At 37.3% G+C, this 27,429-nt stretch overlaps 1 protein-coding gene across 8 annotated transcripts in view; it reads left to right on the forward strand.

The window, feature by feature from the left end:
- Positions 1 to 27,429, forward strand: part of INPP4B (inositol polyphosphate-4-phosphatase type II B) — an 814,614-nt gene that overhangs the window by 427,570 nt on the left and 359,615 nt on the right. For 7 of the 8 annotated variants that reach the window (XM_017959077.3, XM_017959071.3, XM_017959072.3 and 4 more), the window contains 2 exons: positions 18,545 to 18,663; positions 20,814 to 20,930. In XM_017959077.3, coding sequence (XP_017814566.1) covers positions 18,545 to 18,663; positions 20,814 to 20,930 — 236 coding nt within the window. The remainder of the gene's footprint in view (positions 1 to 18,544; positions 18,664 to 20,813; positions 20,931 to 27,429) is intronic. The other variant, XM_031664004.1, reaches the window with a different exon arrangement.

Genomic DNA, 27,429 nt, shown 5'->3' on the forward strand with positions numbered 1-27,429 from the left:
AGAATATGAAAGTTTTAAAAGCAGGATAACAAACTATATGCACAATATGGCCTTTATTTAACTATCTGTGTCTCTGTGTGCAAGAGAACAAGATTGGAAGGTGTGTGTATCTTCAATCATGGTTCTCACCAGTTGGTAGAATTTTTATTTCCTTTGTTATGCTCTTCTATATCTTGTAAAGTCTTTGCAAACTACACATGTAAATTTCACAATCAAGTGTTGTTGTTTTTAATAAATAAGCTGAATGCACTGAGCAAGAAAAGTGGAATATCTTAAGAAGTAAAATTCTGCTTTTTGCCTTTAATTAACTCTAAATAGAATTAGAGAAATTAAACTACTACTCTTAAAATCATTAAAAATCATTTAACAGCTGAACTATTTCCTAGGGTACCTAAGAACATTAGGGATTGCATAAAAATTTTATGAGAAAGAGTAGTCACTGAGGCTAACTAAGGAAGACTGACTAAAGCCAATTTTTGAAGAAAGGAAACAGGATTAGAATAATTAGAGGAAAGGGGAAATTACATTCTACAGTAGGAGAGCTGTATGAGCAGATGGTTGGTGTTTGGAACAAGATGAAAGCTCCAAATTCAGAACATACAAAAAAGACACACAATAAATAATTATTTATTATACAAGCTACATATAGAAAGGTCCATCTTGTATTTCTAGAAGGAAAATGAAAATAGTATTCTCCTCAAATAGGATTCTTGATTCATCTACATCCTGATCCTTTGGGAAGAGTGGTATATATTAAAATTTTTTTAATATATAAAAAATACATAAAGGTTTTTTAAATAGGAAATTAACTTCATATTCACTCTGTAAGCCACCACTTGTAGAAGGTCTATTTTTTCTATGGAAGTGGATGATTGAAAGAAGTGTCATGTGGATATGCAATTCAGTATACGTCTGTACCAGGTATATGATGTGTACTATCCTAGAGTTTAATGATTAAAATTCAGTTTTTTCACAACAATATGTCCCAGTACAATGACAAGAAGTCCTCAGGTAGGTTAATTCAAATATTATAGTGGCTATAAATAAGGAGTGCTTATCCCCTTTGGTGGTTAAGGCTTTGTCCAGGAGAGGGCTGATTCTAAATACTTTGTCTGTTGGGTCATATATTAAATAATGTGAACTGACTTTGGATTTTGTATATGCAGGTACTGTATTTTAATAGCCCATTTAGGGAAAAAATAAAAAGATAAAATCATGTGATCAGTTTTCTATGCTCGGTATTTAAAAATGTATAAAAATGTGCCCCACTGACAATCTGGACAAGAAAATGTCTCATCTCTTTACAGACACAGCATTTACAACTTGCAAGGGCCTTCATTAACCTGCATGTCAGGTCCATTTATACTTTATAAATTGCTATAAATCAGGCATTGTTTTATATGTTTTTCTAAAAGGAAAAATCATAGGAGGCCCAACTTATGAATTATCTTCTATATTCACAATCCTACTCTCTTGCTGGTCTCTGTTCTATAAATGATTATAGGGCTCTGACTTTTTTAAAACTCCAGTGGGAGAATGGAGGGTTCTAGTATATCTTCTTCAGTATTTTTACCTTCTACATGGTATGCTAGCTGAAGGGAATACCAAGCACAGCGGTATATTTTCACATTTATTCTATTGATAAAACTCTTACCTCACTACATGGGATGCGATAAGAGAAGCAACTGCTGAGAATTAAACAAGGCCTGTGCTTGCCTTATTTTATATTTTGTTGCCTCATCATAAGTTGATTGCCATCTATTTTCTTGATTTTTTTTGTTGTTTTTTTGTTTTATGTTTGTTTGTTTGTTTTTAGACTGGGTTTCACCCTGTCACGCAGACTAGTACACAGTGGCATAATCATAGCTCACTGCAGCCTCCAACTCCTGGGCTGAAACAATCCTTCCGCCAGCAGCCTCCCGAGTAGCTAGGACCACAGGTGCTCATAAACATGCCTGGCTAGTTTTTTTTATTTTTATTTTTTGTAGAGAGGGGGTTCTCACTATGTTGCCCAGGTTGGTCTTGAAGTCCTGGGCTCCAGTGAATCTACCACCTCAGCCTTCCAAAGTTCTGGGAGCACAGGCATGAACCACCACACCTGGCCTTCTTGCTTCTTGTAGTATAACACATCCCTTATAAAACATTGCATTTCCCTGAACTACCATTTTCTGGGCGCCTTCTAATGACAAGTCATTGTTCAGAGCCCTAGGAGGACACAGCAACAATTACCGTTTTTTCAGCATCTATTATGGGCTTAACTTTACAAATAGCATGTCAGGTATTTCTCACCACAATTCTACAGGATAATAATATTAAAAGTAACTAACATTTATTGAGTGCTTACTTGTTTGCCATATGCTGTTCTAAATAATTTACATATATTAATTACTTCTTATTTCATTATGAGTAATTGCTCTTTTATCAACCCTGATTTCTATGTAAGAAAACTTAAATATAAACAGGTAAAGTGGTGAGCCTAAGCTTTGAACCCAGGAGTCTGAGTTCATACCATAATATCTCCTCCCATATTGTCATTACTGGACAGATTAAGAATCTTAGATTCTCAAAGGTCTACTTTCTGAAGATCTTACAGAAGTTGAATGATGGAGTCAGGATCTAAGCTGAGTTTTGTCTGATTCAGAGGCTCCTGCTTTTAACCATCAGTCAATATCCCCCTCCTCATTGATTCATACTTCCTAGGAGTTTTCAGGAGGTGATGAGGATAAACAACTTTGATAATGTCAGGCAGATTGTGATAAGGGCAAAATAAAGGCATAAGCCAAGAACTATAGAAGCGCTGAGCAAGTATAATTCGTTATAACAATGGCATCGAAAACAGATCTCAACGGAGGAGGCATTTGGACCAAGTCTTAAAGAATGAGCAGGATTTCAGTTGGTTTAGGAGGAACACAAGAGAGAATTCAGAAAAAAAGAAATAGAAAAAATACATGAAATCCTAGAGCTCATTTTCCAAGGTGATGCATTTAATACTCATTTACATTTCCCTCTTTATTGCTTATAATTCCACTCTAAAATAAATTAAAGCTCTAGAAATTCTCTTGCAATATTCTATAATTGTCACATGTATATCAGAGACTCATTTTAAAATTCTAAATGAACACAAGTCTTTAAACATTTTTATTGCCACCAAATTATATGTAGGTATCATGATGTATTGAGTCTTACTGCCTCTGGGGCTGTGCTAGATGAAACTCAGAGGAGGCTCAGGCCATGCTGAGCTGGACAGAGAGGACTTTTTAGACAGGCTGTGCCTCTAATTGCCTACTTATGTAGGCAATAATTTTCCCATTGAGCCTTTCTTTGAGCTATGTCAATTTTGAGAGCATCGGATAACTAGCAGTACTTTCGAGGAGATATTTTTCAGAACAGGCATTCACCAACAACTCAACAACAAAAATAAAGACAATAAATAGAAATGGATTTGCATTCCAGGCTGAAACTGAGCCTAAATAGGGAGGCAGTATAACTTCCAACTAAGAAATAGGAGTGTGATGCCAACTTGCTAGTGTTTGAATCCTGTCTTTGCTACTCTATAGCTATAAGGCCTTAGAAAAATTGCCCAATGTTTCTGAATCTCTATTTCCTATCTGGAAAACGGGAAGGATATTACTATTTACCTTATAAAGTTTTTGTGATGATTAAATGAATTAGTGTAAGTGGTTGGTTAACATATGATTAATATTTCCTTGAATAAATCACTTCATCACACTCCAAACTTCCTTGAGCAGGGAGTCTAGCCACTGCCCTTTTGTGCATAGTAATTGCCATCACTTGCTGAACACCTTCTAAGCGCAAGGCATTAAACACTTTTGACATTTTCTCCTTTGTTCCTATCACAAACTCCACAGTTGCTTCCCATTACCTATGTTTCACAGACAAGTTCATTCACTTGTGTGAAGGCATATGTCTAGAATGTAGAGCAATCTGGATTTTAATTCCAAAGACCATATTCTTTGTGGTTTATGATTAAAAGCACAGGAATGGGAAAGAGAACAGCAATACAAGGTTATCTAAGGCCTATATGAGGTTTTTGTACTTCTGATATAGTTATTTAATTGAAAGAAGAGAAAATGAACCAATTAGAGCTTCTTTACACGTCTGTCAGGTGGGTAGTGGTTTTCTGGTGACCAAGATTTAGCGTGTTCTGCAGTTGGATTATAGCCTGTTCTTAGTGACATTGGTCTAAATTCTCGTTTGGTGCACCCTGCAGATATGAGATATGATACATCAATTAATAAATGAGAAGTATGTAAGACCTCAAACTTCTCTCCCACTTCTCCTGCCAGGACTATATCATTTAACTGAACTGTGTTGACATAAAATAGATCTATTATTCTTGTCATGTTTATTTCTAAGTAATACATTGTAGGAACTTTTTAATTACAGCATGTCTTTAATCAGGTTTAACTTCACAGGCTTAAATTGATTATTCAACATGGATTGAGCAAATTATTTATTAGTTATTTTTCCCTAAATGTTTCCTTTATACTTTTTTTAAAATTTGTCTTTCATCCATGACCAACATATCCCATACAGTTTATTTCTATTTCTGTGTGGTTTACCTAATTACTTTCTCCCTCCATTGTCTAATTACTGAGAGCATTTGTCACTGAAACAGGTCTCTCTATGCAGCATCTGTTGCTACTTAGGGGTAACTGAGGAATCAGGACTACCTCAGGGCTTTGTTTATCAGATGCTTTTGCTTTCTGTAAAATCAAAAGCCACCAGGGTTGGGAGAGAGAGAGGTTGCCTGATGCTGCTGTCTGTATGGTTGAAGTTTGTCAGTCAGTTTTTTTGTTGAGCAGATGGCATCCAAATGTATCCTAAGTCACTTGGGGACCATGCCATGGGGACATGAAGAGACTTAATGGAGTGCAATGCAAGATTAAAGATAAGTTCTCTTACATTTCCATTGTACAAAACAGTCTTTCCCCAAATGCTTCTTATTTGAGCTTTTGTAGTTGGCAAAGGCAATGTTATTCCTATTTTGTAGTGGAAGAAACTGAATCTTTGAGTGGTTAAGTGACTTGCCTGCAGTGACATTTCTGGTAGAAAAAAGCCCAAAGCTTAAGTTCTCTGTCCCTTACACCTCCATCACGTCTACCAGTGACAAAGAGATTATTCTCAGCTGTTATCCACAGTGGTAAGGTGGCAGAAGTCAGGTTGAGCATGTGGGTATTCCAGGTCAAAATTTGTTCAAATTTAGAATGTTAGTTTTATCCCAGTGCAAATTACTTTTCCCTCTAAGTAATTCCAAGGTCCACAGCTTCAGATAATATTTGTAAGCCTTTGTTTTCAAAATTTGTAACTCCTGCTCTCACTTTTCCACTGAACTTTCTACTCCCATATTCAACTGGCTACCAGATAACACCACTCGCTTGTTCAGGAGGTATTTTAAAAACTTTAAGATAGCTAAAACCTGAGTTTTTAAATCTCTAGTTTTTTTAAATTCCCCCATGATATCTATCTCCATAAAGCACACCACCATCCACTTAGTTACTCAAATCCCCAAACCATAATGCCTTCTTGATTCTTCTTTTTCTATAACCTCACATTAAATCCATCATCAAATCCTGCAAGTTCTAGGTTGCAAATATATTCTGAATTTCACCACCTCTTTCCATCTCTACCACTGTCCTTCGATTACAAGCCATTGTGAGCTCTCACCCAGGCCAGCAGGCAAGTCCTCGTGAGTCTGTTTCTATTCTTGTCCCTGCTCAGTCTCTTCCTGATGGAACAGCCATTCTTCTAAAAATATAAACGTAACTTCTTTACTCCCCTACTTAAGATCTTCCAATGGCTTCAATTTTACTTAGAATAAAATCAAAATGGGTCTTAGGGAGCAGGCCATTCTCACCTTACCTTGTGTTAATTTTCTAGCTCACTCTCCATCAACCCATGGGGCTTCTTTCTGCTTCTCAAATAGGTCAGATGTTTGGGTCTTTGCACTTATTGTTCCCCCTCAGCTGGTTCCTTGGTATGTTTTAGGTCACAGCTCCAATGTCACCTCATCAGAGAACATTTGCCTGATCCACTAGTCCCTAACACTCTCAAGTTTATTACACTGTTTAGAATTCTCATTGTTTTTTAAAAAAAATTATTGTCATACTAGACTGTAAGTTCCATAAAACAGGGAATTTGTTTTCATGTTCAGTGCTGTGAAACTGTTACCTGGAATCATATTGGGCACATTTGGGCATTCAATAAATATCTATGGGCTGATATGCATGAATTCCATTGCTTTATCCTCACACATTTATTCATAAAATAAATCAATATATTTATATGTTCCCTTGAAATGTTTCATAATTACTGCCAACACAATTATTTGTAAAAAGTAATCCATTTTAAAATTTCCAATGAATATAGTTATTTAACTTTTAAATTTTCATTGTTTTCAAATGAATATATTAAATTTTAGAGAAATAGAGTCTTTTGGCCTGGGGTTCTTTTAGGGAAAATTGACAAGAAGAATCAGCTTATAGGCTGAGGTGAACAAGTTGAGATCTATAATTAGACTGCATATCTGATGACTGCATACCTGTGTAGAATTGGGGAGCCAAAATTCTTGCAGTGTAACCTGAAGATTCCTATGTTATGACAGCATCAGAGAAGCAACCAGTCTTCCTGCAGAAATGTTCTTAAGAACAGACATATACAAATAACAACAAGAAGAGACAACTGAAATAATAGAAATAGACTGACAGAAGGAGATTTGAGCTTAAATTTTAGCTTACAACATGTGCCCCTGAGGGAAGTCAGGGCTAGGCTGGTATTTGGACTGCCAGCCTTAGAGAGCCTTTGGATCGTGACTCTGCCTCAAAAGTCCTGAAAAATTCATCATTCCTGGGTCGTCTTGCAGACTAAATCAGACAGCATCCCTAAAGCGCTAAGAATAGTGCTAGTTGTATAAGTGATTCCCTAATGATATTATTCTAATTATTATCTTGGGTTAATCCCTTTCTGTCCCTGAAACTCTGATTCCTTATCTGTAAATTGCAGATAATAATTCCAATTTTGCAAGTTGTTGGAGCTAATATAGATGAAATTGAGAAGTATATTACTAATACATTGTTAAGAATTTAATACATTTTTTTCACACATTTTATTTAATTAGATCCACACAAGCACTAAGTGAGAATAAACATAATTATCATCCCCATTTCCACATGAAGATACTTAAGACTCCATAACCAACCCCAAATCACACAGTCAGGACTGAATCTATGGCCCTCAACTTTTGGCAATTTGGAGCGTAGAGCAAGTAAGAACTGCCAAGAAGACCTTACAGAGAAGGTATATCATATTCTCATCTTGCCTAGGCTACGGTGCACCTTGGAAGAGGTTCTTTTTAATTAATTTGAGTAGTGTAAACTACTCTTCTGTTCTGACACTTCCTGTATGCTTAGGGCTCTGAGGCCTTTTACTTTGAGCTAGCAGCCACTCTGCTGAGCTTTCGTTTGAACTGCTCTTCCTGGAGATCCCAAATATTCCGAGAAGTATGCTCTTTTTCCCTTCAAACACTGATCCTCTTAGAACCACTCTTTCCCATGAAGTTGTCTGATCTAGGTTGCTTTCACAAACTGTTGAATTGGTGGATTTTGCTCCAAATAATTAGACCTTCTGCTTTCCAGCCAGCCCAGATTTGCTTTCTCACTTATAGACTCCTCCTTCTCTTAGTTCTTATATCCTGGATCACTAGTCATTTCTAGCTTTAGCTTATCTGTATGAACCTTGTTTTATTTCCTGTGAGTCAACTATCTTATGACAGAAGAATCGACACCCTCAAAGCCCTAGTTAGTCAAATGAATATTGAGATTTTCTTTTGCCTACACAAAATCACACATGATTGATGACTGAAACGAAACTGGAGTCATCTTCTTTAAGCGCTTCAAAACTGGTTCTTTCCCAAAGGATGATCTAGATGGAGATAATAAAATGAGAAGCTCATTATGCCCCTAGAACCATCTATTTTTCTCATTCTTCCCTATTCCTCTTACCTCCTAATCTCTTTTTATATGTCTTCAATTTAATAATTTATTTCTACTGGTAAAATATTTAGCATTCGAGCAATAGCAGTTTTCTAAAAACGGTTAGCTTGACACATAGCCACTAAGCCCAAAACAAATTTTCAGGAAAAACAAAATTACTTAAATAATTTTTAATCTTAATTTAGACACCAGTTCCTAAAATTCAAGCCCTTAACTGCCATCCGCACAATGCCATTCTCTTGAAATATTTTGGTTTGAGAAAGCATGCTCAGGATTTGATAAAACCCAGACCGTGAGTCAGTGTGTTGCATGTGAAGTCATCTGGATTGAACAGCTGCCTTCCAGTCTGCTTGCTACCTCCTGCCCAAATAGATTACCTCAGGAGACTTTCAACTACTTAAGACAACATTCCAGGTCCCTATTTTCTTTATTCTCCCTCAAACTCCTAAATACTTGTGTGACATCATTTTGTGCACTCACTCGGAGTCCAGCCACCTTGAGTCTACTCCCCTTAGCCATCCACCTTTGGTAACTGAAGCCCTGACTTTCCTGCCACCCTTTCTGTAACCTTTCTCCAGCAGCCACACTGGCCTCATCTTTTGGTTCAGAGGTAGATCAGGGAAGCGGCCCCTCCCCAATAACCTATGTGCACTGCTGAATCCCCTCATGGGCCATATGCTTGTACTGGACAGAAATCCTGTGGCTCCCACATCAGTGGTAGATGTTCAAAAAAATGTTGCCACCTCGGACCCTGAAGAAGGGGTGGTAAAGGCTTAATTAAGGTGGTTCCTTGCATTTCTTTTTCCACTTACTTCTTCAGCCCAATCCTAACACTACAGGTTTCCATGAACCGACTCACAATATTGCTTTTAGTATTCAGGCGGACCTGCTTTCCTTCTTGGAATAACATTTTCATCCTTTCTTAAGCAGCACATATGTTCCCGCTGAAAAGAGCAGCACAAAGCTGCAAACACTTGTTGTTTCCAAAGTGGAACTTGGATTTGGAGCATGAACAAAAAGAGCCAAGTCTGAATGCAACGATAGGCGGTGCTAGGCCAGCTTAGAATTTATGGCACGAAGTGTGGGATATCAAAACCAGAAAAGATGAGGGCACAGATTTGTTTTTATTTCAATTGCTTGAAGACGGAGTCTCAGCCACCTAGGTAATATTCATGAAAGCAAAACAAAATAGGATTTTCTGAGGACTGACCTGAGAAACTAAAGGAACAGGACATAAGCTTGAGAATGGGAGTCTTCTGGTACTGACAACAGTGATTTGAACCAAATTTGTTCTTTTTATGTGCAAATAAGCTGTCTGCTGTACAACTGGCATCTTCATTTCTCCCAGCACAGACAATCCAAGAGCATTTCCCGTGAGCACCATTGTTCCAGGCAGAGGTTGCGCTGTTTTTCTTTCCCTCTTGATTCTTCAGTGATACTTAAATTGAGAATTGGTACTGGGTGTGAAGTTTATTTTAGTATCAATAATACTCCCAGCTAGAGAAGTGAATTTTATCTTCTCAGCCATTTTTTTTTTCTTTAAAAGGCCAGCACATTTCTATTTAACACACACACAGACCCACATAAAATATGGTGACATGTTTTAATATTGTTCTGTTATAGGATAGTACAAAAATAACAAATTTTATTTCAGGGTTTATTTCTCAACAGTCTGAATCTAATATTTTACTTCAAGGAAATCAGTTTAATTTACAAGTGAATCAGTTGTAAAGAAATTTAGGAGCATTGGTGCTCCAATCTCAATGTGGCAAGAATTCTAAAGCAATATTTCTACAACAAAATCTCTTAAATTCCCTCTTGCAAATTATCACCTATATTCCTCAATAACTCTGTCATCTGTTTTCTCCCCATGGTATTAGATTCATCTTTTCCTCAAGTTTTATTTGGATTCTATCATCAGAGTGTTGACAGTCTTAAAATTCTTGTTGCAAAGCTAAATCACCATTGAATATGCAGACAACCAGACTAAGCAGAATGACATTATTGAAAACAAATTAACTCAGATTACTGAATAGTAAGCTATTGGTTAAATAAAAAGATAGTATTTATCCTTGAGCCAGACAGTGTAACCACAAATATTGACTGGCTGGTTAGTTAAATATTTGAATATGGAACTAATGGAACTGTAAGGCAGCAGAAGGCGTGGTGTTCCATACATGAGCTAACACAAGGAAAGAGCCTAAGGCCAATGTTTCCTGGCACATATTAAGCATTTAGCAAATTATGCTTCCTGCCACTCTTCACCTTGTTTGCATGTTTTATGTATTATCTTTAATAATAACCCTAAAATATGGAAAATATTAGCATTTTATGATTGCAAGGTAGGAATACTATTATCTAGCATTATTTCAATATGCCTAAGAGATTATTACCTTAGAATGGCTTTATTTATTTGTCTGTATGTTTATTCACTCATTTAGTTTATGTGCATATATGTGCTGATTCCTTAGGTTGATTTCTTTTCTTTCAAAACAATTCAAAAACATTGAATTGCTTTTATCCGCTGACCTTTTAGAAATCTAACATGAATACTGTTGTTTTCCCTTATATGGATATCGTCTTTCTTGGAGAGAAAGACGCTGACTTTGAATTTGGGACATTAATTTTTAGAACCTAGTGCCTTAAAAGACAAAAGAAAACAAACTAAAAAAACCCACACATTTTCTAATTTTTTAAAATGCCAACTTTTATACATTTGTTCTTATTTTTCCAACAAATATCTATTATGTTGGCAGCGATGCTGGTCCCTTAGGAAGTGTGTGCTAATTAAAATCTCCCACACAAAAGTTAAGGAGAACATAACACATTTTTATTTTGTTTCTATAAAGACTTTACCACCACCAGTGAAGCGACGGGAGAAGCTGTGGTTTGTTAAGAGCAGTGTGTGCTTGACTCCTAGAGTCCCAAGTCTTATAAAATATATGAGTGGTGACTTTGATAACCTCATCTTTCAGAGTGATGACAGAAACATATGTTAGAGAGGAAATATGAGACAACAGAGAAGAGAACAAAAAGGAATAATGTCAAATGAGGAAAATTATAAAAAACAGGCTTGCCCAATTGAAAATAAGCTAAAATGAGAGGAAGGACAAGATGAGAGCTACTCTCAATGAATTAAAGACTCAAAGATTTTACAGAGAATACAGAATACAGTTGGGAAGCTATATATTAATGGCCATAAATCAACTCAGCATGATATAGAACCATATTCTTCTAAGAAATAACCATAAACAGATAGTCAGTAGTGAGGAGAGTATTTCCAACTACTTGTGCAATTCTCATTGTGTGACTATTAGTCTGGGCAGGAACACTGTACATTCTGCCATTTTACTATATATGATTGAATTATCATGGATTGTAATTCAATCCATGTGCACTGAGCCTAGGCAGCATCCTCTTCTGAATGTACTCAGGGGATCTGAACTGGAGAGGTTGACCTCCTACGCTTCAGAAAATTGCTGTCTTAAAATTCTTGAGGGAAAAGAATAAAGAACAAGAAAAAGCAAAGGAGATTAAAAATAGGAAAGCATATTATACTAGTAAAGTAATTAGACAGAGGGGCTATTAGGCTTTTTAAGTGCTCTATATATCTTTTAATGTATGATGTAAACTGATTTAATCTAGATGTAATCACTGGTATGGAATGGTAACTGTGAAACCATATAATGGAGTCCAATAATTTATTGGACTGGAAACGTAACCTAAATTGGCTTATCAGTTAATTAGTGGAATTTAATTTTGTGGAGTACAAAGAGGGAGGATATATATGTGACAGTTTTGAGAAACCTGAACAAACATTAGGAATTTGGGAAGTGAATACAAAACTGCCCCCTAGGCTGCAAAAGTCTTTTGTACATCCTTAGGGAAATGATGGTAAGTTAAGAATGGTGCTATTGAGGGAAGCAGGAAGCCAAATGGTTATTTCCCTAAAGCTCTGGGTTGTTTTGTTTTTGAGACAGAGTCTCACTCTGTCACCCAGGCTACAGGGCAGTGGTGCAATCTCAGCTCACTGCAATCTCTGCCTCTCTGGTTCAAGTCATCCTCGTGCCTCAGCCCCCCGAGTAGCTGGGATTACAAATGCGCATCACCATGCCAAGCTAATTTTTATATTTTTTGTAGAGATGGTTTTACGCCATGTTTGCCAGGCTGGTCTCAAACTTCTGACTTCAAGTGATCCGCCTGCCTAGGCCTCCCAAAGTGCTGGGATTACAGGCATTAGCCACTGTGCCTGGCCCCTGTTTGTATTAAGGCCACTTTTCTGTTTGAGGATGCCAATGTCCTCTGTACTCTGGCCCTTTTTGCTCTTAACAGGCATGGATTTATCTCTCCCATTGCTTTAGGCAGTGTCTGTAGAGGGTATAAGAGGTAAGCTTTCATCAGACTCGAAGGTATGCTTCTATCAGACTATATTGGGCTCTAGCTGTAACATTTAGTTTTAATTGCAAGAAAAAGAAGCTTTACTAGCATCCACAGTCTTCCTTTTTGATGAAGGAAATGTACAGAGCAGAGAAGCAACTCTTTCCCTGACCCTTTGGGACATCTCAGTAGTTAAGCAAATGCTCCCCTGTGGGCCATCATCCACTGAGTAATGGAGCACTAACCTCCTAGTTAAACCCCTGCTTAAAAGGTGAGTTGACCATTTACATGTAGCACATATGCTGGGAGACAGAAAGTCAACTTTGCTTTCTCCATTGTTAGTTTCTCATTTGAAAGTGCCTCATTAGAGGTGAAAATTACAAGTGCAGGTGTACACATCTGATTTCACAGAAAGAAGCATATTAATGATGTCTCTGATTTTCACAATTAACACATGATCTAGTAAAGAGTTTTAAAAAATGTATATTTAGCTATCTGAAAACAAGAAGGTGAAAAAAATCACAGGTATATATTTAACAAATGCTTTTACCGAAAAAAGAATAACTTTATATAAAATTTAGACCAATCTGGAATATCTTAAGCATATGATTAGTTTAAAAATATAGGATAGATAAAATCTATTTTTGTGTTAATGCACAGTATATTTATATTAATGTCAGTAATAATTTAGAGGGACTCATATTAGCATTCTGTATACATTACTTTATTGTCTTTATAGCAAGTTTATGAAGTGTGTTCTTTTACTTCCGTTTTACAGATGCTAGAATAGAGATTCAAAGAGATTGAGTAATTCATCCAAAGTCATATATAGCTCTCTTAAATAAGGTTTTATCTTAAGTTTAAAAGAAATTTCTTTCTCCTGCATACGCTATGGTATGTGGTTTCTCCTCTAAGTCTAAATTTCCTTTGGCTAATTTTGAGTACAGAATTGTAGAGATGTGGAAATTCTTGTCATACCCCCCTCACTGATTCCCACCCACCTGTGGCCACTGCTTTGATCTGGAAAAAAGAGGATAAATTTTGTTAGATTCCATTAACAATGAATGGCAAGAAGAGAGATGAAGTAAGAGTGAGGCAAGAGAAAGACCTCACTTCACAGAAGACAGTTTTCTTAGAGGGAAAGAGATGGTCACTTCTGTTGACCACCAATTCACAGTGCCTCAGTCGTTCACAACACCACTCTCATGAAAGCCTGGGGCACCCACCTGCTTGTTGACACCCCCATTGTCTAATGTATGCTTTACAACTACTTGAGTTCGAGCAGTGTTGCTGAACTCAAAAGCACCTGAATGAACAGTTGTGTTCTACTTCAAATTGATTATTGCTGAGACTGAGCTCTCTGATGTGAGTCAAGAGGTATTTTTAGGCTTCCAGCCAAAATCGGTTGGAATGATAGAAAGGATCACAGACTCAATAACCTTTACCTGATTTTGAAATGATGGCTATAGGAAACAGAAACTGGTATTTTATATAAAGCAGTATTTTGTTGTAGACAGAATCTTTGATTTCACAAAACTCCTGAAGATCCCTGCCTTTTACCTCTGGACTCTCCAATGAGAACTACTGGAGCAGAAGATAATCTGTGCCCTCTTCCTAAGAGGCTAAGTAGTAGCTGTAAGCATCAAGACCAGAATTTGGCAATTTCTATTCCTCAGAAAAACTTCTGGCCAAATCTAGCAACCAGATGTATTTTGTGTGGCTGTTCCATTGTTCACCTGCACAGTGACTGTGGATTTCAAGCTTTGGAGAAATCCTAAAATCAAGGACACAGGGCCTTCATTTTTTCAGGCAATGACTTTCTATAGAGGTTCCATCTTATGACATAGCATAAGCTTTCCAGTTTGTTCAGTGCCTAGCCCTCCCTGGACATATTGAGTCTTTATTTATTTATTATTTTTTGAGAGAGAGTCTCACTCACCGGAGATATTAAGTCTCTTTATTTATTTATTTATTATTTTTTGAGAAGGAGTCTCGCTCTGTCGCCCAGGCTAGAGCGCAATGACGCAATCTCAGCTCACTGCAACCTCCGCCTCCTGGGTTCAAGCGATTCTCCCACCTCAGCCCTCCAAGTAGCTGGAATTATAGGCACCCACCACCAGGCCCAGCTAATTTGTGTATTTTTAGTAGAGACGGGGTTTTGCCATTTTGGCCAGGTTGGTCTCGAACTCCTGACCTCAAGCGATCTGCCCACCTTGGCCTCCCAAAGTGCTGGGATTATAGGCGTGAGTCACTGAATGTGGCCCCCTCCATTTATTTTTATCATTATGCTTCAACTGAGGATTTTCTTCTCATAGAGTGAAAACTGCCTGGCTCCTGTATAAATATGAGCTGGGGATGCCTGTAGGCATCTCACTCACAGCCACTCATAGTAGAATGTGAACCCCATGTTACTAGTTACTATAGTAAAATTAATCAGGAAATAAAAAGTCACTTATTGCTCTTTATTTTTTTTCTGATGACAAGTCACAAATTATACTTTAAAAATGCATTCCTTCTGTATTATTATTTTTCCCCCATTCCAGTAAAAAATACACTGGATGCAAGCACACTAGAATCCCCACCTATCAACCTCCTGCATATTTAAACTCTTCTGAGTTCTAAGAACACTGTCAAACAACTCAGTACTAAAAAAAGCCATTAAGAAGGCAGAAATAAAAGTAAAAATCTACTGATGAATGAATGATTGCAGTAGCATTTGTTTGTTACTGACCATTAGATTGAAGTGAGTAGAATTCTTAAATAAAACCAAACAGAAGCAAAATTCCAAAGCATTGCTTTCTTTTAGTCTTCTGAGCTGAGGAAGGCCACAGATTCAGGCCACTTCTAGAGTAGAATTATATTTGGTTAATGAGTAGTGGTAAGTATAGCTGGAAGACAGATATAACTTTTTATTTATTTATTTATGAGACAGAGTCTCATTCTGTCACCCAGGCTGGAGGGCAGTGGTGTGATCTCAGCTCACTACAACCTCCGCCCCTGGGGTTCAAGCAATTCTCGTGCCTCAGCCTCCCAAGTAGCTGGGACTACAGGAATGTGCCACCACAACCAGCTAATTTTTGTATTTTTAGCAGACATGGGGTTTCACCATGTTGGCCAGGCTGGTCTCAAACTCCTGACGTCAGGTGACCCTGGCCTCGGCCTCTCAAATTGCTGGGATTCCAGGCATAATCCACCTCACCCAGCCACTATTTTTTTTTTTTTTCCCTGAAAACAGATTTTTCAGGATTCTCTATTGGCTACTAAAAAATTCTCATGCAGATTAGATTTTATAGTGATCGTGTGAGTAATATCTTCACAAAACAGTCCAATCACTCATAATTTATCAGCTGTCTGGTGGGACTGATTCAGTATGTATAGATCTATGATGTGAATAGGTTTCACCTTATGAAATGCAATGACTCGTACTAATTTAGTATTTATGGAGAAATATTGGACCTGCTAACAGCTTTTAAAAAGCTGAGTATGACTGAGTCAATAAAAACAATTTTACACAATAATAAAACATCAGATAGTGGTAAATGTTGATATTAATATATATTAGTATGATATTAGTAAACTTTTTTTGCATAGAAAAGTCCGTTTATAAAAAGGCCCAATTTCCTCACTTCCACCCTGAGAGGTAGGTAGGTAGATGAGGCAATTGAGTGTCAGAGTTTGTGACTTAATCAGTGCCACAGAACTAGAAAGCAGGAAATCTGGGAGTACAGCTTAGGAATTCTGCCTGATCTCAGGGTCTCTCCAGGATATCACGCTGCGTAAGACTTAGGGAGCAGTAAATCCTGAGCTGCAGGAAGAAAAAAGTGCAGCCCAAGATGTAACTATTATTGTTTTCCTGACAAGATGTAATCTTATTGTTTTTAGATATGGAATATAATAAAATACAAAGCATCGTCATTATTTTTATCAGTATTGGGGATGTGCAAATTGGGTTGGACAGAACATTTCAGTGTAATAGAAATTTTCTCTGTTTTTATGGGGAATGAGTGTGAGAGTGTCTCTGATAAAATGGAGAACAGCTGCTCATTTCTGGGAACTAACCACAGCCCACAATCAAGTCTGATAAGAACTCAGAAAAGAAGTGACTTATTTTGAGCAAAGGTGTCATGGGCTCACAAGATAAAAGATGGGGCTACAAGCAGAAAGTGGGCAAGATGCCTGTAGTTGAAACACAGTGGCCTCAACTTTACAATTCTGACAGATATATGTCAATATCAGGAAACGGAAAAAGAACTGTTTACTGTGAGCAGAAAACCAACAGTTTAATTTTATGAGCAATAAAATTAAACACATTCATATTGCAAGTAAAGGAAATGATCAAAATAACCACCAAAGAACAGTGAAAATCTAAATCTAGCTTTTTCTTTCCTTCCGGTGATATGTTGACATTATTGAAACCCGGCATCAGTATTTTTTAAAACTGTAAGTCTCTTGGGTTGAGTAATAAAGAATCGTGGTGTGGCGGTGGGTCTTCTAAAGAGAGGTACCATTGTGCAGGAGAGCAGGTCAGTATGCCAAGAAGAGAAATGAAGCCAGTGGGGTAGGATGTGAGCTACCAGAGAATTCCAGTAGTGTAAATGTGAGCGCTTCATGTTTCCAAGCCTGCAGTTCTAGTTCTATGTAAAACTGAAATAATTCAAAGCACCATTTTAAGGAATACAGAGATAATTCGTAAAATGCCTCAAAAACAGGAAGGGTTAAATACTTTGTAGCTATTATGTTTTTTCCATACATGCTTTCATAAGCTCTCTTCTGTTACTAGAGGCATGTGGTTTATATAAGGGGGAAAAAAAAATGACAAAATGCCATACAGAAGCAGCAGGATCTCAAAGTCTGGCAAGAAGTTAAGCAGTTAAATAATGTTCCTAGTGTTGCCTAGCTATTTGAACTGGACTAAAACCAGGCTTGTTTCATTCCAAAGTTCCTGCTTTTTGTATCTCCTTGGACTTCTAAAAGAGATTATCTGTAAGCAACTGAAAGGTGATAATTGCATCTATACTTTCCTTTGCTTTCAAGTTTCAGATTTAAGCCACATTACCTTTGTAACAATGGTGAGGACCTTGCAGGCTCTGACCACAACATACCTTAAATACCTCATCTTTCTCTCCCTTCCTGTTATGGTCTGGGAAGTGGGGTAGGGATGGTATAGAACCCTGCATTCTCTCACCATGAAATCAAGGACCCGGGGCTACTTGCCCCATCCACAGCTCCAGCCTGCAGCAAGCCACCAGCCGAATTTAACTTGAACCACCTCTAGTGAGGGCACTTTACATCTCAGAAACTCAGCTGAGGGGAATACAATTATTATTTCAAAGGTGGGAGGCGGGGGTGGCGGGGATAGAGAGGAAAGTAGATTCAGGCTTGCTTAAAAGGAATATTTTTCTGGATTTTTCTTCCTCAAATTGGGGGAATGATATGTGAGAGGAGAAAATATTCAAGTAAATATGGTATGGTGGTGAGGGTCTGTAATATGAGCCTGGTGTCTCAAGGGAAAGTCCTTAACTTTTGTGGCCCCTGGGCAAGAATTAACCCATCTCCTCCAGGCTTAGCTTGAATTTCAGACTTAGGGCTTTAAAAATTCTTCCTCTGCTTCCTCTTCCCCTGCTTGTGTGCTGTTGTGATTGGGAAACTGCTCTCTTTCTTTCTGTTGGTGTGTATTACTGTGGGAGGCCAGTTCTAGTGAATACATAGGTAAGGGCCAAGTATGCATTCAAACATTTGATCTAATCCAATCCATGTCAATAAGGAACACCAAAGTTTCCCAGATATGACCCAAATCAACTTTCACATCCTCAAGGAGTGTGAGTTAAAGCCCAGGGCTTAATGACTAATTAAAGTCACTGAGGTTTCTGAGCCATGTGTGCATAGTCACACATTAGAGCTGGGATCTCAGACCAATCAAGACTTGCATGAACTGCAAATGTGGTCAGTGGAAATGAACTCTCAATTCAGCTCCACAGCACGTGACTTCCTATTTCTGTAAGGTACTTCCAAGGGACTTCCTCTGTAAAAACCAGCCTGAGCCCCAGGAGATTTCCTTCAGTGCTGTAGCTAAGTTTACTTTCAGCCTGGCGCAGAAGTTTTCCCTGAGATATGGTGTTAGTTTCTTTTCTTTCTGTCTCCTCTGCCGTTGTCAGCATGCAAGGATCTTGTGGCTCCTGTCCGTGATCGTAAACTGAATACACTGGTGCAGATCTCCGTAATCCACCCCGTGGAGCAGAGTCTGACAAGATACTCCAGCACGGAAATTGTGGAGGTGAGATGCTGTGTGCCTACATTAATCTCTCTCATTCTCTCTCTCTCTCTCTGTCTCTCGCTCGCTCGCTTGCTCGCTCGCTCTCACTCTCCCTCTCCCCCCACCTCCCCTGCCCCATCTCTGGATTTGAATGAACAGCTGAAACAAGTTAGTTCATAGTCTGTAGTAATGCTGCATTACCATCCTCTGTCATTAAGAAGCACATACCTGAGATTATTAAGCAATGCGTTGATAATTTACTGGAACGAACAAATGACAAAATAACTTGTCTTTTTTTTTTCTTTCTTTTCGTAAAAAGAGCTTATTTTTCTTCCAAAGGTAGAAAAAAAGTTCCCACTTTAAATTCTCATATAGAGCATAGAATAAAGAAAACATATAGACTTTAAATTGAAATATTTATTTTGAGAAGAAAAAGATGTACAATACCTAGAGAAATTTTAAACATGTTAAGTGTTTTTGCTCCCCCCACCCCATATGATTTAGTCTGTGGAAACTTTATATTCTCTGCTGTTTGTGTCTTTCAACTTACGATGTTTTTCAAGAAAAAGTAGATGATTAATTTGACAGACTATGTTTTTAGGCAAAAGGTATAAATATTACTCGTCAGATGGGAGGTCTCCTATTTACATTTATTATTACTAATATAACATTCAAAATGTGTCAAGAGGAAACTTGTTATTGTGTTGGATCAGAATCAGAAGAGGAAGTGTTTCCCTTTTGATTATTTTGTTCTGATCACACATTTCACAACCTTAGTGAATGAGAGATACTTATTTAAACATCTGGGGCCGGAGAAAGTATAATCTAAACTTCTTAAGACTTGCTTATTTTTCTTAGACTTGTGAGCTGCATATGTTTTGAATAAGCAGTTTCTCTGTAAGAACCTAACTAGCCTGCCCCAGACCTGGCTGGCTTAGGGCTGACCGCCTGCTTTGATGCAGTGGTGGAATAAATGATTCAGACTGAACAGGAGTCATTTCTATAATGGGAATGACCCAGATACTGCATGCAGCCCTGGATATGCCCTTTGGAAACTTTAGGTTCCAGTGTTGGTATAATATACAGTTAATGCTATATTAACAAAAATAATCTTATTCATATAAAGACATGTTAACTAAAATTGTAAGTTATTCATTTTATATAAAAAAGTTAAAACTTCTGTTATTTTTAAAATATTGCCAAAATTTGCTTATTCACTCATTTATTTTTGAGTTTTTCTTAGTTTTCATTTTATTGTGATAAAATACACATATTATAAAATTTACCATCTTAACTATAAGAAATGTCTTATTTTGGCACATTTTAAAATGTTATATTTGAACATGTTTTGCTATTTTTGGTTTTATTCATTGACTGTTCCAAAGTGTCTGATGCAGTGCCAAGCAAAATATATTTGTTGAATAAAAGAATGAATGAATGAATTACTTGCGCTTTCAGAAATTCCCATAGACAATTAGTTTATAGAACTCTAGCAAACATCTCCATGATATTAGGCAATATATATGTATAAAATTTATGCTGATGTCAGCTCTAAAAATGAATTCTGAGGCATTTAAATATCCTGTGCACTGCATCCTGAGCTAGTAATTTTATAGCCCCAAATCTATCATATTTAGAGTTTCTTTCATTAGTTTTCAAGTGATTCTGAGGGAAAAAAAATCATAGCTGAACATCTAAAAACAAATGGACACTATCAGAGCATGACTTTCAATTGAATCATTACAGAAAGGAAATGAATGGAAGCATACGATTACCACATGGTTCTTTTGGAGAAAATAGCTTCATTTTAATTTGGTCAGTCAATATCTTAGATTATTTGCATAAATTACAAGTTATATTTATTAAATGTATTTTAAATGAACTGACTAACCCTAAACAAGGGTTCTGTAGATAATGAAAATACACTTTTTCAAGACAGTGTTGACAATGATGCAGGTTCATTTACTATCAGCAGTTGTATCACTACTTTAAGGCCCTGGGCCATGTTGTTGCCCATGAGCAGGATTTGACAATTCAGATCTCTTCTAATAGAACTATTTCCTCGAAGAACAGACACAGGCACACTTTCTGCATTCTCATGTGTCACTTGCGTGCTGCCAACTACAGTTGCTGCCTTATTGAATCAAAGTTGTCTGCTTGTGCTGTTACAGGGAACAAGAGACCCACTGTTTTTGACTGGTGTCACATTCCCATCTGAGTATCCCATCTATGAGGAGACCAAAATAAAACTAACAGTCTATGATGTCAAGGATAAGTCTCATGACACTGTAAGTAATGGTACTTCTTTCTTTCTTTGGGAAAAAGTTATGCTTTTCCACACGATTGGCTTTTTTATGTAACTGACATTTTTCAAAGAGGATATTTGCACTGTGTTCATGATTGTCTTATGTTTATCGTTTATTGTTTTTTCCCAAAATTTGTTTGGCTTGTTTCCAAATTGGCAATTGATTAGGAGCAAAAGCTTTTGGAACAGATTTTTATTTTTCAGGAGAGCTGACTTGATCTTTTGGTTTACATTTTGTTGTTGTTGTTTTAAGCAGAGTGGTAATATTGTGGGTAGAAACAAATGGAAATTAGGAATATTTAAAACTTTCTTGGTATGTAATTACTCTAAAATAGGGGATTGACAAAGTGCTCTACTTTTAAAATGTATTACATAGCATATAGAGAGAAACTGACTACCTTTTTCTTGATGTTGTTACTGGCACCAAAGCAAACAGAAGGTAATTGGAAACACTAGGAAGAAGCTTTAACTGGTCTCTTTAAATGAAGGCCAGGCAAAGTCCCAATGGTCTTCTGTCTTAGATTCTTCAGTCTTCCTAACTGGTCTGCATATTCCGCCAATTGAATCATCCCTCCTGGTTAAGATAAGTATTCAGTCTCTATAGAGGACACTCTTAAAATTCTTGGACAGGAGAAAATGCTATTTGGGAGATACTGAAAAGGGGAAGGCAGTTCTCTGCTTTAAATTTCTTCCATTAGCATGAACTTGTATGTGTCTTCAAGGCAGGGAGCTGTGAGAGACTTGACGGTCAATATTATAGCACGAGGCAGTAAACTCTTCTTTTTTTTTTTAATTTATTTATTATTATTATACTGTAAGTTGTAGGGTACATGTGCATAACGTGCAGGTTTGTTACATATGTATACTTGTGCCTTGTTGGTGTGCTGTACCCATCAACTCGTCCTCTTTAGTGGCAGGTGGGCTAGTGGGTTCCAGGAGAGTTCTGGTTGAAGCTAAGGGATGCTGCTGGACCTGGGGAATCCCACAGTGCCTTGTATAGGGAAAATGTCACTTTGAACTCTGCCCTCACTTCGGCATTTCTGTTTTGCTCATGACTTTCTCTTCTTTCCATTCTTTACCACAAAACTTAGTCTAATAGTGGGAAAATTTAATGGAAAAAAATATTTTATATTGAAGGGATTTTTATGCATGTCAACCCCAGAAAATTTATTTCTTTAAAATTGCAGAATAAAGACTCAAGTAAATGCACAGCATATGTACGTGGAACCGAAACAGCTGTGGCTATCTGGTACAATTCTTAAGAAGGCAGATTCTGAGCCATATTGTCTGATTCCATTCCATCTACTGACTTTGGGAGAGGAAATTCTTGGTTCCCGTGTTTCATCTTTTAAGATATTTACCCAATGGGATTGTTGTAAGGATTAAATTCATATATGTAAAGCGTTACTGTTACAGAGTAATTAATAAGAGTAAGGTGCTGCTATTATTGCTGTTACTGTTTTGGCAGCTGCTCATGCTTTCTTGTAAATAGGAAAAATCAATTAAGGGAATATTAACCAAAATAGTTTTCTATATTTACTAATTTTATTTTTTCTCAAGTGGCCCTACCTTTGCTGTTTATTACTTCTTTGAACAAAAAAGGTAAAAATTTGGGTTAAAACTGGCAACTGAAAAATATTTGTCTGGGAGTTTTGTCTTCTCCAACCTCTTTGGTTTTTGAGGTAACATGAAAAAGGAGTAGACTGCGGCTGGGACATTTAGACCAGCTTTGATAAATTATGCCCCGAGCTCTCACCCGCTGTTTTGTTGTTGTTTTTGTTTTCAATCTTCTGCCAGAGAAGAGAGAGAAATGGAGGAAAAGGTGAAGGAATCATAAAGTTGGGGAGGAGGGAGGTATGGTTCATGTGGAAGGTGGGAGTGGGTGATGCAACTGTGCAGAGAAATGATCAGGACTAAAGGAAAAGCAAAAGAGAAACTATGGGATTTTATGTTCTGCAAAGCACCTAATTAAATTTAGTTCTCCCCACATAGATAGGATGGGGTATGGAAGGGGCTGAGTTATAGGAACACTGTGCTACAGAAGTGAAAATGTTGCCCCTAAACTCTTGGGTTTGTGAGGTATTTAGAAGTATCAGAGTTAGAAATTTTACATGCCAAATGTGTTTCTATCCCCTTCAATCTCTTTCATTTAAAATGTGCATGAATGTTAATGCTGTGGAGATAAACAACTAATTTAGTCATTAATTATGTTTTGTTGACTTTAGTTCTGGAAACTAATTATTTGGGGTCTTTTAAAGACTTTCTTCCATGATCAGAGGTGTTATAGCATAAAAGTATGGAATGAACTGAAACCCCTACTGTGAAATAAGACTTGAGAAATTTGAACATACTTAAGAAATACAACCAGATTGCATTTACCCAGCACTGTTAATTAAGGCATAACCTCTTCCTTAACGTAGCTAACAATTAGCTCTGGTGATAGAAGTGTAAATAGAAACACAGTAGATTAATATGCTAATAGTTCCCATGGATATGTGGTCTTTATCCTTGCCCCTTTCTTCCATTTCTGAAGTTTTTCTTTAAAGTGAGTGATAGAGGAAGGCAGCAAGTGGCTTACAGTTACAGCTTATAATTATAAGCACTTAACAACCTAAATATTTTAAGATCATAATGTTCTTAAGGCATAAGAAATGAGATTGTGAATATTTGTATGTTTTGGAAGGTTAATAAATTGTGTGCATGTGTTTTAAGGTAGTTTAAATATTTGATCCTAGCAAGCCATTGATCATACTAGAGTGATTCAGGATGATCAGATCTTCTATATTGGTTAAATACTAATTAGTTGAGTCATGACTAAATTGCTTGTGTTTTTCTGTTGAGCTTATTACTTGGAGATAACCAGTGAAATAAACATGTTACTTTGCCATTTCATATCATTTGCATATATATTCGTACTAGATGTTTTTAAAGAGAAATGATGGCCTTTTCTCTGTGCTCTTGATGCAGATATTACCTCACTAACTAGTTGTTCCTGTGCTCCTCTAAAATGCTGGATCTAGGATTGATTATCTTAGTAACTTCAGCAGAAATGCAATTAATCATCATAACAAATGAGAAGAGTCTAAGTGTTGATTCAGAATAACTATTGTTTCCTTCCACTGCATCCTTCATCCTTCCCATTCACTGCCATTAAGTCTCCCTCTTTGGCAGACAGAGAATGCTTAGCAGGTGGGGGAGGGGTGGGGCATAGGGAGTGAAGGATCTTTGTGTATTAGGATTAGTGTGATCTTTTGATTATTTTTCTCACTATAAGGAAATTATTTTCTCAGGATGAACTGCCATAACGTTCCACTGTCTGATGGCAATTTTAAAGCCTGAAATTGAAGCCCTCTTGGCTAGGCTATGAGAACCCTAGTTTGTATAGTAAAGTTGATATCTTCTGGATGTATACCAATTTTAGGCTTTATTTTAAAACTGCTGGAAACTGAAACATAGACAAAAGTATTTTCAGGACATCATTTACAATGTTTAGCCCTATAGAGTTAAGCTGTGGGGTTCTGAGTCTTTCATATGTTAGAGCAGAAACTTAAAAGCAAGAGGAAATTGGCCAGGCACAGTGGCTCTGTAATCCAGCACTTTGGGAGGCTGAGGTGGGTGGATCACGAGGTCAAGAGATTGAGACCATCCTGGTCAATATGGTGAAACCCCGTCTCTACTAAAAATACAAAAATTAGCTGGGCGTGGTGGCACATGCCTGTAATCCCAGCTAATCAGGAGGCTGAGGCAGGAGAATATCTTGAACTCGGGAGGCAAAGGTTGCAGTGAACCAAGATCGCACCACTGCATTCCAGCCTTGTGACAGAGTGAGACTCCGTCTCAAGAAAAAAGCAAGAGGAAATTTAGAAATGAAAAGAACATCACCATAAAACGTTGTCTCTTTTTCCCATTCCTCCCAGGCAACATAGTGCTTTGGAAGATACTGATGAGTAAAGCTCTTCCAACACCCTCTGAGGACAGCCATCAAATCTGCAAACATATAATTAGGTCACAAAATTATTTTTGCCCATGGTAGAAATTTGAATTTCTACTCTATTTTGCAGAAGTATACATTGACTCCCCTCTTTTTGATCTGAGAATAATAAATGCTTGCTGTACCATCAACTTGTTAAATTCTTTGCTTAAAGGATAGAATCTGGTATCCAGTAGACACTGAACGTTTCTCAGGGAGGGATGTAGTCCTAAGACATTTTTTACTACCAGTTATTAGCAACCCTGTATTTGAAACTTTCAGAAAAAGATATCAAGATTGGATATGCATATTATATAATGTGTGTTGTGTTATATGCCCAGGGTAGTTTAGTTCTAGAGCAGTTCCCTAGACAGTAGTGTCCAGTTCATTTTTTATATTTTTCTATGTAAGATAATATTTTGCATTTAATTTATTTTTACTTCACTTGATTTTCTAAATTGGCTTCTTAAGAAGCTTAAGTCTAGCTATACCTATTGAGATACAAATTTTGATAGTTGGCTTTCTTCTTCATCCAGAAGATATGGTATAGTAGGTAAGGAAAAACAAATTGAGGTTGTTAGTATTCTAAGTATATGCCAAGCACTATGTTTAATATTTTATATATGTATGTGTGTGTGTGTGTGTGTGTGTGTGTGTGTGTATATATATATATATATATTTTTTTTTTTGCGATGGAGTCTTGCTCTGTTGCCTAGGCTGGAGTGCAGTGGGGCGATCTCCGCTGACTGCAAGCTCCGCCTCCCAGGTTCACACCATTCTTCTGCCTCAGCCTTGGGAGTAGCTGGGACAACAGGCGTCCGCCACCACGCCTAGCTAGTTTCTTTTTTGTATTTTTAGTAGAGATGGGGTTTCACCATGTTAGCCAGGATAGTCTGGATTTCCTGACCTCGTGATCCGCCCTCCTCGGCCTCCCAAAGTGCTGGGATTACAGGCGTGAGCCACTGCGCCCAGCCTGTTATGTCTTTTTTTTTTTTTTTTTTAATCTCCATAAAACTCCTTTGAGGAAAGTCTTATGCCCATTTTAAAGATGAAAAAATTGGTATTCTAAGAATCTAAGGAGGCCGAGTCTGAGATCCTTTATATTTTTTCTAGGCTATGTTATGGTACATATACTATCCATAGGATTTCTCTCACTTTTATTTCTCCACAGTAGTATGGCACTTTTATTTCAACTGATAGTTTCAAAGCCCTTTTTTTTTTTTTTTTTTTTTTGAGACGGAGTCTTGCTCTGCTCTGTCACCAGGCTGGAGTGCAGTGACTCAGTCTTGGCTCACTGCAACCTCCCCCTCCCAGGTTCAAGTGATTCCCCTGCCTCAGCCTCCCAAGTAACTGGAACTACAGGTGCCCGCCACCACACCCGGCTAATTTCTTGTATTTTAGTAGAGACAGGGTTTCACCATGTTGGCCAGGATGGTCTCATCTCCTGACCTCGTGATCCGTCCGCCTCGGCCTCCCAAAGTGCTGGGGTTACAGGCGTGAGCCACTGCGCCCGGCTGCACATTTCTTTTGAAGCTTAAAAGTTGATCAATTATGAAAGCAAGGCCAGTATTCAGCTAGAGGAGAAAAACGTATATATAAAATTTTTAGGCACTTAAGCATATATCACTAATTGAAACTGTCTAAATAAATTTTATAATGAAGTGGTCAATAATTCCTGGAAAAAAATAGCTGTTATTACCTGTTGTGAAATACCTGAGTTTATGTCTCAAACTTTTGCTTTTGTTCCATAGGCCTTACTTTTTCCTTTTTTAAAATGTGTACTACGTGGTTCCTTCAACCTGCTCATTCACTCAGCCTCTGCCTTTTGAAATGCTCCTGTCTTCATTGTGACATAGTTTGCAAAGAGGGGTTACAGATTCCATGTAGAGGGAGCTGAGGCTTCTAAAATGTTTCTACCCTTTATAATTAAGTTCACTTTCCTTGTTGATAAGTGGGATTTATTTACAAAGGACATAATTTTTAAATTGAGATATAATTTATATGTTACAAACTGGACAAATCTTAACTGTTCTGTTCCATGAGTTTGACAATTGCATATGCCCATGTCACTTTCATAAGGCAAGATATAGACCATTTCCATTTTTCCGGAAAGTTCCCTTCTGCCTTTCTCCAGCCAATTACCACCCCATACAACCCGAGGCAAACACTTTCCTATAGACCTGTTTTGTTTGCTGCTGAAATTTATATGAATGAAATCATATAGTTTTGCACTGTTACATCTAGTATCTTTTCTTCAACATGTTTTTAGATTAATTCATTTCCTGCATGAATCATTAGCCCATTCCTTTTTATTGCAGTCGGTTGTCATATAATTTGTTCATTTACCTTCTTATTGATGGACATTTAGGTTGCTTCCAGTTTTTGACAATGATGAATAAAACATCTATGAACATGTGTTGGCAAATATTTGTATGAAAATGTGCTTTTATTCTTAGTAAATACTGAGGTGTATAATTTCTAGATTGTACAGATTCATGTTTAAATTTCCTAG

The sequence above is a fragment of the Papio anubis genome, chromosome 3 (assembly GCF_008728515.1).
Source record: "Papio anubis isolate 15944 chromosome 3, Panubis1.0, whole genome shotgun sequence".
Taxonomy (NCBI): domain Eukaryota; kingdom Metazoa; phylum Chordata; class Mammalia; order Primates; family Cercopithecidae; genus Papio; species Papio anubis.